Source organism: Girardinichthys multiradiatus, chromosome 8 (genome assembly GCF_021462225.1).
Source record: "Girardinichthys multiradiatus isolate DD_20200921_A chromosome 8, DD_fGirMul_XY1, whole genome shotgun sequence".
In the NCBI taxonomy this organism is placed as follows: Eukaryota; Metazoa; Chordata; class Actinopteri; order Cyprinodontiformes; family Goodeidae; genus Girardinichthys; species Girardinichthys multiradiatus.
In genome coordinates this window covers 25,142,674-25,159,388 of record NC_061801.1, presented here as the reverse complement: position 1 = coordinate 25,159,388, position 16,715 = coordinate 25,142,674, and the positions used below count along the sequence as shown (strand labels likewise).

Genomic DNA, 16,715 nt, shown 5'->3' with positions numbered 1-16,715 from the left:
AGAAAATCATATCTCTTTGTCTTTGAGAAATTACAAATTGTTATATTTTGTTCAAAAATAACCAAATCTTCCACTTTTAACATTTTATATATCTTCCTTTGAATTACTCTGAAACACTGAGTTTGTAATTATCAGGAAAGTTTTGGTTTTTGACTGAGTATAAGCTGCATTAAAGTAAAAATAGCAACAAAAACAGTGGTGAGAAACAAATAATTTATTCCTGCAATGTTTAACAGCTAGTGTGTTTTCTGGTTCTAGTCGAAGGGTAAAACTAATCAATTAAAAAGGAAGGTTGTGGGGAGATAATTGAGTGGTGCGCCCCCCTGTGTCACAACACGGTAACGTCCACACGGCAGAGCGACGTCCGCCCCTCATATTGGAGCAGCAGCAGCAGCAGGGGCGGAAAAGGCGGGAGGAGTGTGCCGCTTCCGCGTCCGCGCAACAGTAGCAGAAGCACAAAATACAAGGGCAAAATGGAAGATAAGTTAATTTTAGCTGTATTTAATTACCCGGAGCTGTACAATCTCACTTTACCGAATTACCGTTGCACGGAAAGTCGGTTAAGCGCTTGGAGAAACATCAGTCTGGCACTCGGCTGCCCATGTGAGTATTTGTTTATCACAACTTTACTGCCAGTTATTGTTTGCTTAGCCGCTTTTGGCTCGGGTCTCTAATCCATTACGAAAATCTAGACTTATTTCACGCTTCTGAACTTGGCCGTTTGGCACTGATTTGATTATCGGTGCGCGCCGTGCTAGCGGTGGCAGCCGCTGCTCCACGCCGCAGGCCGCGCTGCGCTGTGCGGAGCGGCGCGGTGTGCATTTACCGCGGAGGAGGCCGCGGCACTGAACTTGCTTAGCGGCACGGACTCGCAGCTTTCGCCGATCTTAGAGCGATTCGAGGCGCTTTCTTTCCTGAAACTCTGCTGGAAGGACCGAGAATGCTTCCGAAAGACCCGTGAAAGTGCACACCAGCTCCCGGGGCTGTTCGTTACAGCATGCGGGACAGGCGGAGGGCCCCAACCCAGAATAAAACCCAGTGCACTTACTCCAAGGAGACTTATTTACAGTGGCTTGTAAAAGTATTCATACCATATTACCACATTACAACCACAAACATGAATTATTTTATTGGTATTTTATGTGAAAGACCAACACAAAGTGGTATACAGTTGTGAAAATGAAAGAAAATTATACGTGATTAAACATTTTTTTTACAAATAAAAAACTGAAAAGTGCGGTGTGCAAAAGTATTCAGCCCCCTTTACTCTGAGTGCAACCAATTGCGTTCAGAAGTTGCCTGATGATTGCTAATGACTAAATAGAGTCCACTTCTGTGTAATCTAATCTCAATCACAAATACAGCTGCTCTGTGACTATTGGGGAGCGAACAGCATCATGAAGTCCAAGGAACACACCAGACAGGTCAGGGATAAAGTTGTGGAGAAGTTTAAAACAGACTCAGACTATAAAAATATTTCCCAAGCTTTGAACATCTCACGGAGCACTGTTCACTCCATCATCTGGAAATGGAAAGAGTATGACACAACTGTAAACCTACCGAGACAATGCTGTCCACCTAAACTTACAGGCCGAACAAGGAGAGCACTGATCAGAGATGCAGCCAAGAGGCCCATGGTGACTCTGGATGAACTGCAGAGATCCACAGCTCAGGTAGGGGAATCTGTCCAAAGGACAACTATTAGTCGTGCACTGCACAAATGTGATCTTTATGAAAGAGTGGCAAGAAGAAAGCCATTGTTAAAAGAAAATCATAAGAAGTCCTGTTTGCAGTTTGCCAGAAGCCATGTTGCTGCTTCTCTTTAGCAGGGACAGGGAAGGTGGTCAGAGTTGATGGGAAGATGGATGGAGCCAAATACAGGACAATCTTGGAAGAAAACCTGTTGGAGTCTGCAAAAGACTTGAGAGGGGGGCGGAGGTTCACCTTCCAGCAGGACAGCGACCCTGAACATAAAGCCAGGCCTACAATGGAATGGTTTAAAATAAAACACATTAGTGTGTTAGAATGGCCCAGTCAAAGTCCAGACCTAAACCCAATGGAGAATCTGTGGCAAGATGTGAAAACGGCTGTTCACAAACACTCTCCATCTAATCTGATTGAGTTTGAGATGTTTTGCAAAGAAGAATAGGCAAAAATCTCAGCCACTGGATGTACAAAGCTGGTAGAGACATGCCCTAAAAGACTTGCAGCTGTAATTGCAGCAAAAGGTGGTCCAACAAAGTATTGACTCAAGGGGGCTAAATACCTTTGCACAATGCCCTTTTCAGTTTTTTATTTGTAAAAAAAAAAAAAAAGAAATCATGCAAAATTTTCTTTCCACTTCACAATTGTTTACCACATTGTGTTGGTCTTTCACATAAAATTCCAATAAAATATATTTATATTTGTGGCTGTAATGTGGCAATATGTGGAAAGTTCAAGGGGTATGAATACTTTTACAAGCCACCGTAGATGGTGGCCCTAATTTTGCAGAACTGGAATTATTTTACAAACCATTGAAAAGAAAAGCCATTATTTAAAGCATTTTCTTTTTTTTTCTTGAAGATCCAACTTGAGAAATGTTTGTGTTGATAGATCATTCATTTGAAAACTTTTGAGTTGTTTTTTCCTGGCATGGGATAATACACAACTAAATGATTGCCAGTCCTTTGGACTACACACCAGTCAATGAATGTAAAAGTGGAATTTATCAATATAATAGTAACAGAAATGACCAGTTCTAAATGAATTAGCCTTAAAATCTTTTAAGTCAAACTCTGGTTTTAACATTTTGTCATGTTACAACAACAAACCTCAATATATTTTATTGGGACTTTATGTGATGACTCAATACAAAGTAGCGCATAACTCTAAAGGAAGGAAAGTCAGTAATCGTTTTATTTTTTTCCCCCCAAATACAAATCTGAGAACTGTGGCAAGCATTTGTATTGAACTTTAGCTGAAATTGTAGCTGTGAATGTTTTGGAGTATGTCTCTATCAGATTTGCACCTCTAGAAATGGATTTTTCTTTTGTCCATCCTTGTTTGCAAAATAGGTCAAAATCAGTCAGATTGGAATTGAAAGCATCTGTGAACATCAGTTTTCAAGTGTTGCCATGGCTTCTCTGTTGAATTCAGGTCTGGACTCTGACCAGGCCAATCTTATGCATGAATAGGCTGTGATCTAACCCAGGGGTGCCCAAGTACAGTCCTGGAGGGGTGCTGTCCAGCAGCTTTTAAACGCTTGGATTCTCCAACACACCTGAATCAAATGAATAGCTTGTTACCAGGTCATCAGCATGGTTGGGTCTGCTGACAATACTCCATAGAGTCCTCCCTCCAAGTCTTGCTGGAAAATGAAATCGGCATCTCCATAAATGTTGTCAGCAGAAGGAAGCATGAAGTGCTCTACAATTTCCTGGTAGATGGTTGCGTTTACTGTGGACTTCAGAATACACAGTGGACCAACACCAGCCAGGAATTTTGGGCCCTATAAGAAAAATGTAATTGCTAGCAGATTATTTTTTTTTCCTCCTTCCTCTTTTAAAACCCTGATTTATCATTTTTCTAGGCAACATGGTCATCACTTAACTTGTGGCGCATCTGTTGCTCTAAACACGTTAAGTGCGCTAAGGTAGGAGCAAACCATTTCCTGCAGATACAGGGGGGTGTTCGGTCAATGTGGATGTTTATTTTTTGCCTGGGAGTGGGGTCATTTAAGTTTTACTGTCAAAATAATCAAAAACATCAATAACTTTATTGTATTTGTATATAATATGCTTGATGATGTTTATTAATCTTATGTTTGGTATTGTCCTACCTTTTCCCCCCCTATATGGCGCCACTGCATGGCACCCCAAATCATCACCGACTCTGAACATTTCATATTAGACTTCAAGCAACATTCCCACTCCTCCTCCAGACTCTGAGACCTTGATTTCCACATTAAATGCAAACTTTACTTTTTTATGAAAAGTGTGGCAGTTCAGTTCTTAGCTTAGGTAAGATGCTTGTAGCCCATGTGGAGGATTGGTCTATGCGCAGAGGCTCTTGATGCGCTGACTCTAGCTTCAGTCCACTCCTTGTGAAACTTTCCCAAGGTTTTGAAAGGATTTTGCTTAATCACCCTCTCAAGGCTGCAGTTATCCCTGTTGCCAATACACCTGTTCTCACCTCATTTTTTTCCTTCCACTCAACTTTCCATGAATATGCCTAAGTACAGCACTCTAACAACCCATCTAGAGGCTCAGGAAGCCTGTGTAGTTTTTTGAGTTAATTTGCTGATTAGGGTGAGTTTCCAGTGTTTACCACTGTCACAATATTCCAATCGTCTGAGACCTTGACTTTTAGGGGTTCATCAGGCTAGAAATATTTCACTTAAGTGTAATGGTTCTGTCCAAGTTTCACTTTCTAAAAAAAAAAGGTAAAAAACATATTGAACACCTGAAGATGAATTTTCTGAGATGTACCTTTATGTTTAGGGCCATTGCACTGCTGCAAAGTGAACCTACACCCCACGTCTCAAGTCTTCTATTACATCCAACAGGTTTTCTTCCAGCATTAACCTCCACCCATCTTATCAACTCTCTTCAGCTCCCCTAAAAAACAGCCTCCTCACAGCATGACGTCACAACCACCGTGTTTCAATATAGGATGGTGTTTTAAGGATGATTTGCAGTCCTTTTAATGGTGTCATCTGATTAGAGCACCTTCTGTCATGTTTGCTGAGTCTGTGGCAAACTCAACTTCTTTTAGCTTTCAGTACCTTTCTTCTATAAAGCTAAATTTGTGAATTTTGCGACTAAATGTGTTGCCAGATTGTAAAGGAGCTGGATAAAATTGCATCTCATTTTTTGTATAAAAAGACAAAACAAATGCCTTACATTACACAATTATACACAACTTTTTCCATATCAAAAAAGTTATGTAATGTATAAAATACATTAGACCTTGAGGTCCCACCATGAAAAATGTGGACTAAGGGGTCAATTTCCAGATGATGCATTACTAGATTTTTTTTAAATTTGGAATATTACCATGCATTAGGTTAATCCTTGCTCTGAAATCTTTTGTTTTTCAGCCCAGGAATGCAAAAGAAAATGGAAAAACCTGAGGGACCGGTACCTGAAGGAAGTCCGAATGGAGCTCAAAAGCAAAAAGCAGGGAGAGTTTGTACAAAGTAAATGGAAATACAGACAGCTGATGAACTTTATTGCTCCCTTCACCGGATCCAGAGTTGGAGTGACAGACGTCTGTGGCAATGAGAATGACAATGACTATCCTGACCATGAATCTGGTAGCGCAGAGGGAGACACGACTTTGTCAGAGACGATTAAGACATCTCCAAATGACACAAAGATTGCAGTGAGTCCCTCTGAGCAAAAAGCTCCATTGGCCTTCGTAACACAGCTCCCCACGCTGTCTCAGGACACAGAGCTGACTCAGCTGGCCATGGTGGCTAAGATGCCCCCCGTCTCCCAAATAACCCCCAACAGCAACACCGGACGGAAACGACCTCTGTTGTCAGAGTCGGTATCACAGTCTTTCCCTCAAAGTACAGACTCGTCATCAAAATGGCTGATTAAGGATGGGGGCTTGCCGTTTCCCAGCAGGCTGCGGCAGGACGAGGACGAACTGTTTCTGCTAAGCTTTGTTCCTGCTCTGAAGCGACTGGCCCCACAGAAGAGGTGCGAGACTAAAATGAAGATCCAGCAGATCATGTATGAAGCAGAATTTAACGTGCAGGAAAAAAAGGCGCCGCAAGAGACGTAGAATCGATCAGGATGAACGTTTTGCATTCTGCATGGTCTTAATAAATCCTCTTTTCTTCACAGTCCATCATGGTTCAGACTAAACAATTTCACCTACAATAAAATGATGTGCATTTTGATTTCAGTATTTATTTGATGACTTCTGCAGTCATAAAGTAGTAATAAACCTTTTTAGAAACAAAAGACAACTCATAACTTATTTAGAAAGCTTTACTGTCAGTAGAGGAAATTCACAATTAGAAAAGTTATTCCATCTTCAACAAGTTTTCATTTTATCTCTAACCCACAATACTTTACATGTAATTACAGCAGTGAAAGAAGAAGGATGCACTGTTTGAAAAGAAGGATTTTATCTGCTTTATAAGAATAACAAATTCAGGCTCAGGGTGAATTCGTACTTCCTTTCTGTACCCACAAACTCCCTTTTCATCTCAACCTAAATCCATTTTGTGACCAATGTCAACCACTGGATAGCAGTTTTTGTAGTTAGGTTATTCCGATGAATCACAGGGATGCATTCAAATCACTTTTTAAACCTTGAATAAAACTAAAAATGTGACGACTGCTCAAAATAAGTCTGATTTGGGTCACTAAATTACTCGTTTCAGAAACAAGGAAAAAAGAAGGTAAATATTCATCAATATCTTATATTTGTTCAAAATCTTCCTGCTGAACAATACAGAGCTTTAGACTTCCAGTCTTCTAATTATGACCTTAAAAACTCAACATTTGTGTTTCACTGTACAGATTTCTGAATGACCGTAATATCAAAGTTATTGCACACATTCACACTGGACTGGAACCCGGTTGGTTCTACTGTATTAGTGACATGTAACATGTTACATTAGCAGGTCTGAATTACAGAATAATCTGATCTAAACATGCATGTGCAATATGAAGCTGCAACTTTACACAGTCCCCATTTAAAGAGAGATTAGCTCAGAAATTCAGATCAATTTGTTTGGATGCCATAGGAAGTAATTGGAACCAATATAGTTAAAACCAGATATTTATACTGTATAAACAAAAATAACTTTTTTTCCTTTCAGTATGACATTGAACCAGACTTAACTTTTCCTTTTTTAGGTTTGAATTACACCACAACATTAAGAATGACTATTCCTTTAAACAATTTGGTATCGCCAAAAGATGAGGTCATGTCTTTGTAAATGTCTGATTCACAAGGTTTGGCTTAAATTGAGGCATATCTGTGAATTGTTTTTAAGGCTATGCCACAAACACTATGCTTCCTTGTGTAGATCAGAGAAATCCAAAGAAATCAGGTACGGTTTCAGGAAGTAAGCTGTGAAACATGTCCTTTACCTGGGCTGAAAGACTACTCAGAAGCCACATTACAGGTGTCAAATTCACAAAGGTACAAAAACCGTGAGTTGACAGTCCTGTGGTCTGATGAAACGAACACTAGGGTTTTTGGTCATAACAGAAAACAGGGAAGCTTGTAAGTCTCAAATACAAGGGTGGCAGCATCATAGGATTGTTTTGTCACAGGGGGGACTCGTGCATTTCACAGAACATATGGCATCCTGAGAAAAAGACATGTAAAATATCAGTCAGGAAGTTAAAACCTAATTGCAAAGTGGCTTAAGGTCAACAAATTTGACGTTTCGGGAAAAACTTCCACAACTTCCTCATCTGAATATCAGAAAATGTGTGGGCAGACATGAAAAGGTGAGTGAGCGATGCAGCCCATAAACCTGACTCAGTTACGCAGGAGGAATGAGTGTTTATACAGCGGTATAATGTAAACATCTGGTTTTAACTGTATTTAAAATGAGCATCTTAAGACATTAAACCAAACCTCTGTCAAAATTGAAGTAAGAACAGTCTGTACTGTTTCCAATGCTTTTATGCAATCAGCAGCCAAAACATCATCACCAAGGCAACAAATAGGAAGAGTCGAGAGAGAAACTGCTCGTCCATGTGCTGTGGTGTTCCAGGAGCCGCTGTAACAGTTCAACAGAAGTTATTTGTGATGTTTAAAAAGACAACAACAAAAACATTCAGGCTGACGTGTATCCCTACCTGGAGGAGGCCTTCCATCGTTGATGTTAAAAGCTGTGGCAAAAATACCAAATGGAAAGGCACCGATTCCAAATGACATCTGGAAACCACCATCTCCAAAGCCAAAGCCCTGGAAACCCTGCGAGATGTCATTTAAAAAAATGTGTTAAAACACACAGTGAGTGAAATGTGACGCAATAAGCTGTAAAACTTGTGGCGATTCTCATGAGAGGAGCTTTAACTCAGCTGTTAACATGTAATGAATCCCAGTGAGAAGTGTGTGACTGTTAATGAATAAAACACAAGTATACCCTGCAGCAAATACATCATATGTAATGGTTTCATCATGAATGGATGGTTTTCCTCATCAGCTGACATGAGCTAGACATTGTAAGCATACAGTGGTGCTGATATAAAATCAGTGAATGTTTTAGTCAAGCAGCTGTGCTGGTTCATGTACTTACACCACGGTTTTCAGGCTCAGGCCTTTGTCCCTGTGGTCGAGGGGGTGTTCTTTCCCTTTAAAACGAGTTTGTGAAAAAAAGAAAATCAGAAAATCACTTATATAAGTAATATTGTGACTTGCAAATCTGAAATCCTGTTTAAGGCTACCTTTACACCAGATTAAGACAGCCCTATGTTATCCAGACATTTCGAATTTCCCTAAATTGCAGCTAATTGGGAAGACCTCATTTCAATGTAAAGGCAAGAACGACCCTACCTTGTTCTCGATACACAGCTTGTTCTACTGGTCATCCCATCAAAATGCCTGTACCGCAACCATCACATCTGCGCAAGAATGCTTCCTCAAAATCTACCTTTTATGGGAGGTTTCTCAACCTCAACAATCAGTTTCTGCCTTGCTGATTTTCAACAGCATGCGAACATGCAGGAGAAGGGGTTTTCTGTACAGATGCGGTGCTACCAAGGACATAAATCTTACTCTGGCACTGCGCTTGTTAGGAAAATATCTTGGCGAGCGCAGTCGCCAGGAATCCAACATCTGTTTAGCGATCACATTAAAGCTTAAAAATGATGTTAACGAGCTAGGAGGCTGCTACGGTAAAATTATAATTTAAACACAATGAGATACTGTTAGCTGTTTTTTTAAGGCTGTCACTGCAGAAACAATCCGTTCACGGTTTTTTAAAATTAATTTTAATGTCATGGTGCGGTCTCGCAGTCATGGAAAAGCCCAAAAAACAAGCAGAGCTGGACCTGAATAGTGCTGAGAAGGGACTAGTGGAAAAGGGGTATTACAGTAACTTAATACACCATGTTTAACCTCAGAGTGTAATGTTGATTATAATACAGATATATCAAGTTTTAGACATTGCTTTATCTGTGTCAAAAGGCTACAGCACCCACCTGGGATCCTGTTGACCCGTGCTTCCCCTTCCATATAAGGGGATCACTTTGTCTCGGCTGATGCCAGCTTTACATACTGGACACACTTGTCTGTTGGGTCGAGTTTCCAACCACTGCATAAAAACAAAATGATGCTATTGAGCTAACAACTTCTTTTGTAATCAGGTTGTGTCTTTTGCTGAGGAGAAAAAAAACTATCTAGCTTACCTGATGCAAACACGGCCAACTAACAGGAGCATAGGAAAGGAAAAAAAGAGAAATACGTTTGTTCAAATACATGTCTTAGAAAAAACTGATTAATAAGATCCAAACAACAAAAAAAGAAAAACAAAACTGCAGGATTTTGGAATTAAATTTCAGCTTAGAAACTATAATATAAAACGGATAATAATATAATGGTTAAAGCCTGATTAATAAAACAGACTTTTACTAATGGGTGTAAGCTGTAAAATAAATGCCATCACAACAATTAGCACAAGTATAGTGCTTCGGTAAATTATTTAAGTATTTGTTTAGTATTCTAGTCATGTGTTTTTATACTACGGAAGCAAAATGCTTCTCCTTTGAACTACATAAACCAGACATTTTTGTAACTAGTGACAAATAGAGATCTTGCACAAAAAGTCAATATATATTGTTTGGTAACTATAGAAATTTAAAACCGATTTATGATTCATCAGGACAATAAACGTAATGATCAAACATTATGACATCAAAGACTGTGATAAAACATAGTAAAAACATGTCAATCAGTTTCTACCACTTATTCCATAGTGGGTCACGGGGGAGCTGGTGCCTATCTCCAGCAGTCTATGGGCGAAAGGCAGAGTACACCCTGGACAGATCGCCAGTCCATTACAGGGCAACACACATACAACCACACACACACACACACTCATTCATACACCTAAGGGCAATTTAGAGTGACCAATTAACCTAACAGGCATGTTTTTGGACTGTGGGAGGAAGCCGGAGTACCCGGTGAGAACCCACGCATGCACGGGGAGAACATGCAAACTCCATGCAGAAAGACCCCAGGCTGGGAATTGAACCCAGGACCTTCTTGCTGCAAGGCAACAGTGCTACCAACTGTGCCACCGTGCAGCCCAAAAACATGTCAACTATAGAAAAAAAAATAATACATTGAATTTGGTTTAAATGTCATTTTGAATTAAACTTTCCCCCAATTCTGTATTTTCTGTTTTTGTTTGAAAGTAATTGTTGTAGAATGTCACTGCATTTAATAAAAGGTAAATATATAATAAAAAGTAAAAATATATAATATATATAATTTTATGATAATGAAACTTTCATATAGTTATATAATTCAGTGAGTGGTATTTTTCTCTAAAAGCAAGCATGTAAATTGATCCTCTTATGTAGGATTTTGTGAGGATTTACGGTAAATGCCGAATGAACAAGCTACAAACATAACGGTTGTAATTTAAATAGTATTATAAAAGTATTTGATTCAGCTGTGAAAGGAAGAGGCATATATATATCAAACAATCAGGGTAATAATAAAGAGTATTTAGGTTTAGATCAGTTTTCGTCATGAACAGAAAGCAGTCCTGTATGTTGCTACTCTGTAAAGTGAGTTCTGATTTAAAAAATGTGAATGAAGGTCCCACTTTTAAATCTCACCAGAAAAGGTGTCCACACAAACTGATCACGGCATCCTTGGCGGTGTCCAGACAAATGTTACATTCGAAAGTGCTGTCCTGGTTGCCGCCGTCAGCCGCGGTCGAGCTGCTGGATCCTCCGGGACTGGAGGTTTCAGCAGCGGACGCAGCAGAGCCAGAAGCTGGAGGAGGAGCAGAGGGGGCAGCGGCGGCCATTTGTTTTTTACGACTGAAATCACTCTGCTAGCCCCCGAAGTAGACACATGGGGCGTCCGGCTGATAGTCTGGTCGCTGACAAGCAGCAGAAACGAGAAGATGATAAAGGATATAGAACCAAAATTCACCCCGACTGCTAACTCAGCTCAGCTGGCGTCCATCTGGAAGCGGAAGCTACGCTAATGTTACCAAGCGAGGAGGAGAGCTTTACGGACCAGAGGACAGGGCGGAAGTAAAGATATAAACACTAACCCAGCTAATACCCATTCAGCTGCGGTATTCATAAAATACTAAGTAATAATTGTAAATCATAACTTGTTGAAAGAAGTAGGAAAAAATGTTCTTACAGCTGATTGCATCACATCCGCAACTTAATCTGGTAGTTTCCGTTGGTGTGACGTAGGGGCGTGGCTATGTATAATATGGGGCGTGGTTATTTAAAGAACTTCCGGCTGTCAGCCATAACATTACAACCAATAACAATCTAATTTAGTAATCTGTTTATTGTACTCTTTTGATAAAATGTGATTCTCTGCAATCAAATGGATATTATTTTCACAAATGAACAGTTTTAGCATTTTTTAAATATCGGTGGCACCCCTAAACCACAGAGCTAATTGAATATCCCAATACAGAACCACCATTGGTTTGTCAAGGGCCCAATGTATAATTTGATCTATGGTCCTGGTTGTGCATACTGACTACCAACCACAACAGTACCACGAATACCTCTATTTTATTTTGTCCATACTCAATCGGTTTTGCATTCTGTTAATTTACTACACCTTATTTTAAAGCAAACTTGTGAGCAAACACTACTTTATGTCAAGGGTATATTTCAATGGCTAACGGGGAATGGTGTGCTGGTTGGCAATGGCCACGATATAAACTTGCTGACCCATCCACTGAGCCCCCCACCTTGGCCAATCTTACATATGTTTTTCCATGTGAATTTAAGAAAATTGAGGACACACATTAATACGTTGCAACAGTTATTCATGTACTTATTTCTCCATATCTCATTGTTTTATCCTGCACATCATGCAAATATTTAATGCCCATCACTCTCTCCTGAATATGTACCCCGTCTCCCCCAAATAGGAAAAAAGCCTAATGAAACTCCCGAAATTCAGTATTGGCTTTTGATTTTTGGTGTACACCCTAAGATTATAAGTAGCTCCAATCTGGCCACCCATTTTAAAAGTTTGTGGAAAACATTGTGTTGATAGTTAATGAGCAGTTGAAATTGTGCCTGCAACAGGTAACCCTCTTGACAATTTTTATTTTAGCATGAACAGGTTACATGTTTGCTAAAGATTGAAACTTACAGCTATTTAAAGCAGGACCAAGAGCAAAGCAGATCTTTAAATAAATGTGGTCTCAAAAAATCCGGTGATGTATGAGAACATTAAACCAGTGTCATGTTTGCGTCTCAAAAGAAAGTTACACAGACACTAATTCAAATAGAAATGACTGAATAAGTGGATTACACCCTTCATAGTTTCTTCATAGTTTCTAGCACCTAAAAACACACCTGAGATATTTGTTCATGCAGGTCAGAGTTGTTGAGTTTCATTTTAATGTGGAGACAAAATATTAACCAGAAATCCAGAAATACACATTATATAAATCTTAAATGTTGATTTCCAGTGTAATAAAAGGTTTGACCCCCTACACAGGATATGAAAGTTGTGTTCCTACTTTTGTTCCGCTAGATTATGTACCAATTTAGTACACAGATCAGTTAATGAATGACATATACATATGGCCTTAACTTGATATATGCATGAAGCACACCTGACCACCAAAATCATTTCTTCTATTCCAACCTTCTATGCAGCCACCCAAGACCAAAAAGCTAAAATCATGTTTAAGTGGCTCCAACACAATTATAAAGAAGCTTGGGAAGAAAGTACCAATTGTTGGTTGGATTATTGAATGGAAGAAGTATAAAGATGATTATCAACCACTGTCTGTCTGGAGCTCCATGCAAGATATTTTCTCATGTTGTGAGGATGCTCATGAAAACGTTGAGGGATCAGCCCACAATAACACAGGAGGAGCTTGTTACAGATGCGTGGTCTGCAAAAACCACAATAGGCAAAAAAGAATCAGGTTAGGATTGTGAAGTAGGCCAACCACTCTCTAAAGCTAAACCCTATGGGTTATAAATGGGGGATAAAGCTTAGAGTTGCTGAGCAGCAGCTGAGAAGCCTGAAGGATTTAGAGAGACTGCGTTCAGAGAAAAAGCCAAAAATCCCTCCTGAAATGTGAGTTGACCTGGTGATCAACTATATGAAATGACCCCTGTGCCTCTCAGTACACATTTCTCAACCAAGTTCTAAGTCAGGTTTTGTTCGGGAAATAAAATACTTTCATCACTTAATAAGTGAATCATCCATCCTCTACACCCGCTTCTTCCATACAGGGTCGTGGAAGAGCTGGAGCCAATCTCCAGCACTCTATAGGCAAAAGGCGGGTACACTAGTCCAGTCAATAGCAGGGCAACACAGAGACACACAACCATTTACACCTAAGGGCAATTGAGAGAGACCAGTTAACCTAATAATTATGTTTTTGGGCTGTGGGAGGAAGCCAGAGTACCTAAGGAGAACCTGTACATGAATTGGGAGAACATGCAATCTCCATGCAGTAAGACCCACGGCCAGGAGTCAAACCCAGAACCTTTTTGCTGCAAGGCAACAGTGCTACCTACTGCTCCACCGTGCAGCCCATAAGTGAATCATTTTTTCACTTTTATGTAGTGTGTTCTTTGTGGATTTTGGGTTGAGATTCTTTCTCCCCATATTTACATAAACCCACAAAAAAATTTGATTTCTTTGTATGTAAGAAAAATTACAATATTAGCAAAGGTTTAAATAATTATTTCCATGCAGGGTGTGTATTACATCAGCCTCATTTATTTGTAAATTGTGTAGACGGCACATTGATTTTTCAAATATGCACATATTGTATAGAAAAACTACAGTAGATAATTCATTTTATAAGTCACAAGATTTATTTCATTTATAAAGGGAAAAGAAAAAATAATTCAAACTTAACAAGAGTATAAATACCGATTAACAAGAGTATAAATACAAAATTTATATTTTTTTGATTGTTTTTTAAAGCTAAAGATTTACAGGGGTTGGACAATTAAACTGAAACACCTGTCATTTTAGTGTGGGAGGTTTCAAGACTAAATTGGACCAGCCTGGTAGCCAGTCTTCATTGATTGCACATTGCACCAGTAAGAGCAGAGTGTGAAGGTTCAATTAGCAGGGTAAGAGCACAGTTTTGCTCAAAATATTGAAATGCACACAACATTATGGGTGACATACCAGAGTTCAAAGAGGACAAATTGTTGGTGCACGTCTTGCTGGCGCATCTGTGACCAGGACAGCAAGTCTTTGTGATGTATCAAGAGCCACGGTATCCAGGGTAATGTCAGCATACCACCAAGAAGGACGAACCACATCCAATAGGATTAACTGTGGAAGCAAGAGGAAGCTGTCTGAAAGGGATGTTCGGGTGCTAACCCGGATTGTATCCAAAAAACATAAAACCACGGCTGCCCAAATCACGGCAGAATTAAATGTGCACCTCAACTCTCCTGTTTCCACCAGAAACGTCAGGAGCTCCACAGGGTCAATATACATGGCCGGGCTGCTATAGCCAAACATTTGGTCACTCAGGCCAATGCCAAACGTCGGTTTCAACGGTGCAAGGAGCGCAAATCTTGGGCTGTGGACAATGTGAAACATGTATTGTTCTCTGATGAGTCCACCTTTACTGTTTTCCCCACATCCGGGAGAGTTACGGTGTGGAGAAGCCCCAAAGAAGCATACCACCCAGACTGTTGCATGCCCAGAGTGAAGCATGGGGGTGGATCACTGATGGTTTGGGCTGCCATATCATGGCATTCCCTCGGCCCAATACTTGTACACTGCCAAGGACTACCGAACCATTCTTGAGGACCATGTGCATCCAATGGTTCAAACATTGTATCCTGAAGGCGGTGCCGTGTATCAGATGACAATGCACCAATAGACACAGCAAGACTGGTGAAAGATTGGTTTGATGAACATGAAAGTGAAGTTGAACATCTCCCATGGCCTGCACAGTCACCAGATCTAAATATTATTGAGCCACTTTGGGGTGTTTTGGAGGAGCGAGTCAGGAAACGTTTTCCTCCACCAGTATCACGTAGTGACCTGGCCACTATCCTGCAAGAAGAATGGCTTAAAATACCTCTGACCACTGTGCAGGACTTGTATATGTCATTCCCAAGATGAATAGACGCTGTATTGGCGGCAAAAGGAGGCCCTACACCATACTAATAAATTATTGTGGTCTAAAACCAGGTGTTTCAGTTTCATTGTCCAACCCCTGTACATGCATTTATCAGCTTGGTGGTTAGAGGACCAAAATACAATAAATGTTTAAAGTTAATCCCATTTGCACATTGAAACATGACTTTCAACAATTTCCATGGACTTGGATCTTGAGTGATTGATCCCACCGGTGCGGAAATCTTCAGCCATCGCCTCCTCAAACCTTGACACCAAAGTGCGCTTTAGAGTTCGCTTGAAGTCATTACCGATGAACACATAGAGGATGGGCGAGATGAAGCTGTTAGCCGCTGCCAGAGTAGCCCCCACTTTCAGCCCAGTATCAAGCACTTCCAGTCTTTGGTGTTTTAAGTCTATTTCCATGAGAACAAAGGTATGGTAGGGGACCCAGCAGAGGAAAAACGATAGGATGAGTGCCACCATGATTTTATAAGGCCTTTTCGATCGGATGGTTGAACCTTTCAGCTTCACACCAAGCACCACACAGCTGAACACAATCATCAGGAAAGGAACCAGGAACCCACAGATGAAGCGACCCAGTGCTACAGCCTTGTGTCTAAAATTGGCGCCGTAATCCGTGTGACACTTGGTGACTGATCCGTGGATTGAGGTCGTTCTGAAGATCGCCGAAGGCAATGTTAAGAGTCCAGAAAGGAGCCACATCAGGGAAACGGCTCCATATGCTTTTTGCACTGTTCGGTGGTTGTTTGCCCACACAGGAAATAAAATTAGAACACAGCGGTCAGCGCTGATTAAAACCAAGAGAAACACACTGCTGTACATGTTGAGAAACAAAGCGGAAGACGTGAGCTTGCAAAACATCTGGCCAAAAGGCCAGTGTGAGGTTAGCAAGTAGAACACTTCGAAGGGCAAAAAGGCACAGAAAAACAAGTCTGAAATGGCCAGACTGATGTACCAGGTGGTGAGGACCGTTCTTTTCATTTTACACCCGCAGATCCATATCACGACAGAGTTCCCACCAAGACCAAGAACTGATATTAAGATGTTGACCACTGCAAGCACAAGAGTCAGGGAGTACTGAGAGCTGTAAAAATGTGACAGGAATGGAGTTTTTGTGCTGTTCTGCGTTTCATTGTCTGCAGTGTAATCATCATATTCAAGATAATCCACCTCCATTGTCACTTTTCCTAAAATAAGAGACAACATAGCATTCCTCATAAACAATGACACATGTTCATACCAACTGTGAAAAACAATTGATTTTCATTATGTAATTTAATATAAATATAGCTAAATACTTACTTTGTTTGTTGATGTGAAATCAGACACTAAGATCTCCCTTCCGTAGTTTTCACTGCTGAATGCAACTTCTCACTTCTCTATCTCAGAGCGTGTTACTTAAC

General features: G+C 40.3%; 3 protein-coding genes across 4 annotated transcripts; 1 reads left to right on the top strand and 2 right to left on the bottom strand.

Moving 5' to 3' along the window:
• The first annotated feature begins 364 nt into the window (after positions 1–364).
• LOC124872634 lies at positions 365–5,890 on the top strand. The gene is made up of 2 exons (XM_047372855.1): positions 365–603; positions 5,081–5,890. Exons 1-2 carry the CDS (start codon positions 474–476, stop codon positions 5,770–5,772), a joined length of 822 nt encoding a protein of 273 aa, XP_047228811.1. The 5' UTR covers positions 365–473; the 3' UTR covers positions 5,773–5,890.
• A 77-nt stretch (positions 5,891–5,967) lies between these two features.
• rnf185 (ring finger protein 185) lies at positions 5,968–11,429 on the bottom strand. 2 transcript variants are annotated; one of them, XM_047372857.1, is made up of 7 exons: positions 11,347–11,429; positions 10,806–11,074; positions 9,369–9,387; positions 9,162–9,274; positions 8,258–8,312; positions 7,815–7,932; positions 5,968–7,735 (listed from the first exon to the last, which is right to left on the bottom strand). In XM_047372857.1, exons 2-7 carry the CDS (start codon positions 10,997–10,999, stop codon positions 7,638–7,640), a joined length of 597 nt encoding a protein of 198 aa, XP_047228813.1. In that variant the 5' UTR covers positions 11,000–11,074; positions 11,347–11,429; the 3' UTR covers positions 5,968–7,637. The 2 variants fall into 2 exon arrangements, with proteins under 2 accessions (XP_047228813.1, XP_047228812.1); XM_047372856.1 differs by having other exon boundaries at positions 10,806–11,401.
• Positions 11,430–15,275: 3,846 nt separating this feature from the next.
• Positions 15,276–16,715, bottom strand: LOC124872633 (chemerin-like receptor 1). Its single transcript, XM_047372853.1, has 2 exons — positions 16,615–16,715; positions 15,276–16,499 (listed from the first exon to the last, which is right to left on the bottom strand). Exon 2 carries the CDS (start codon positions 16,486–16,488, stop codon positions 15,448–15,450), a length of 1,041 nt encoding a protein of 346 aa, XP_047228809.1. The 5' UTR covers positions 16,489–16,499; positions 16,615–16,715; the 3' UTR covers positions 15,276–15,447.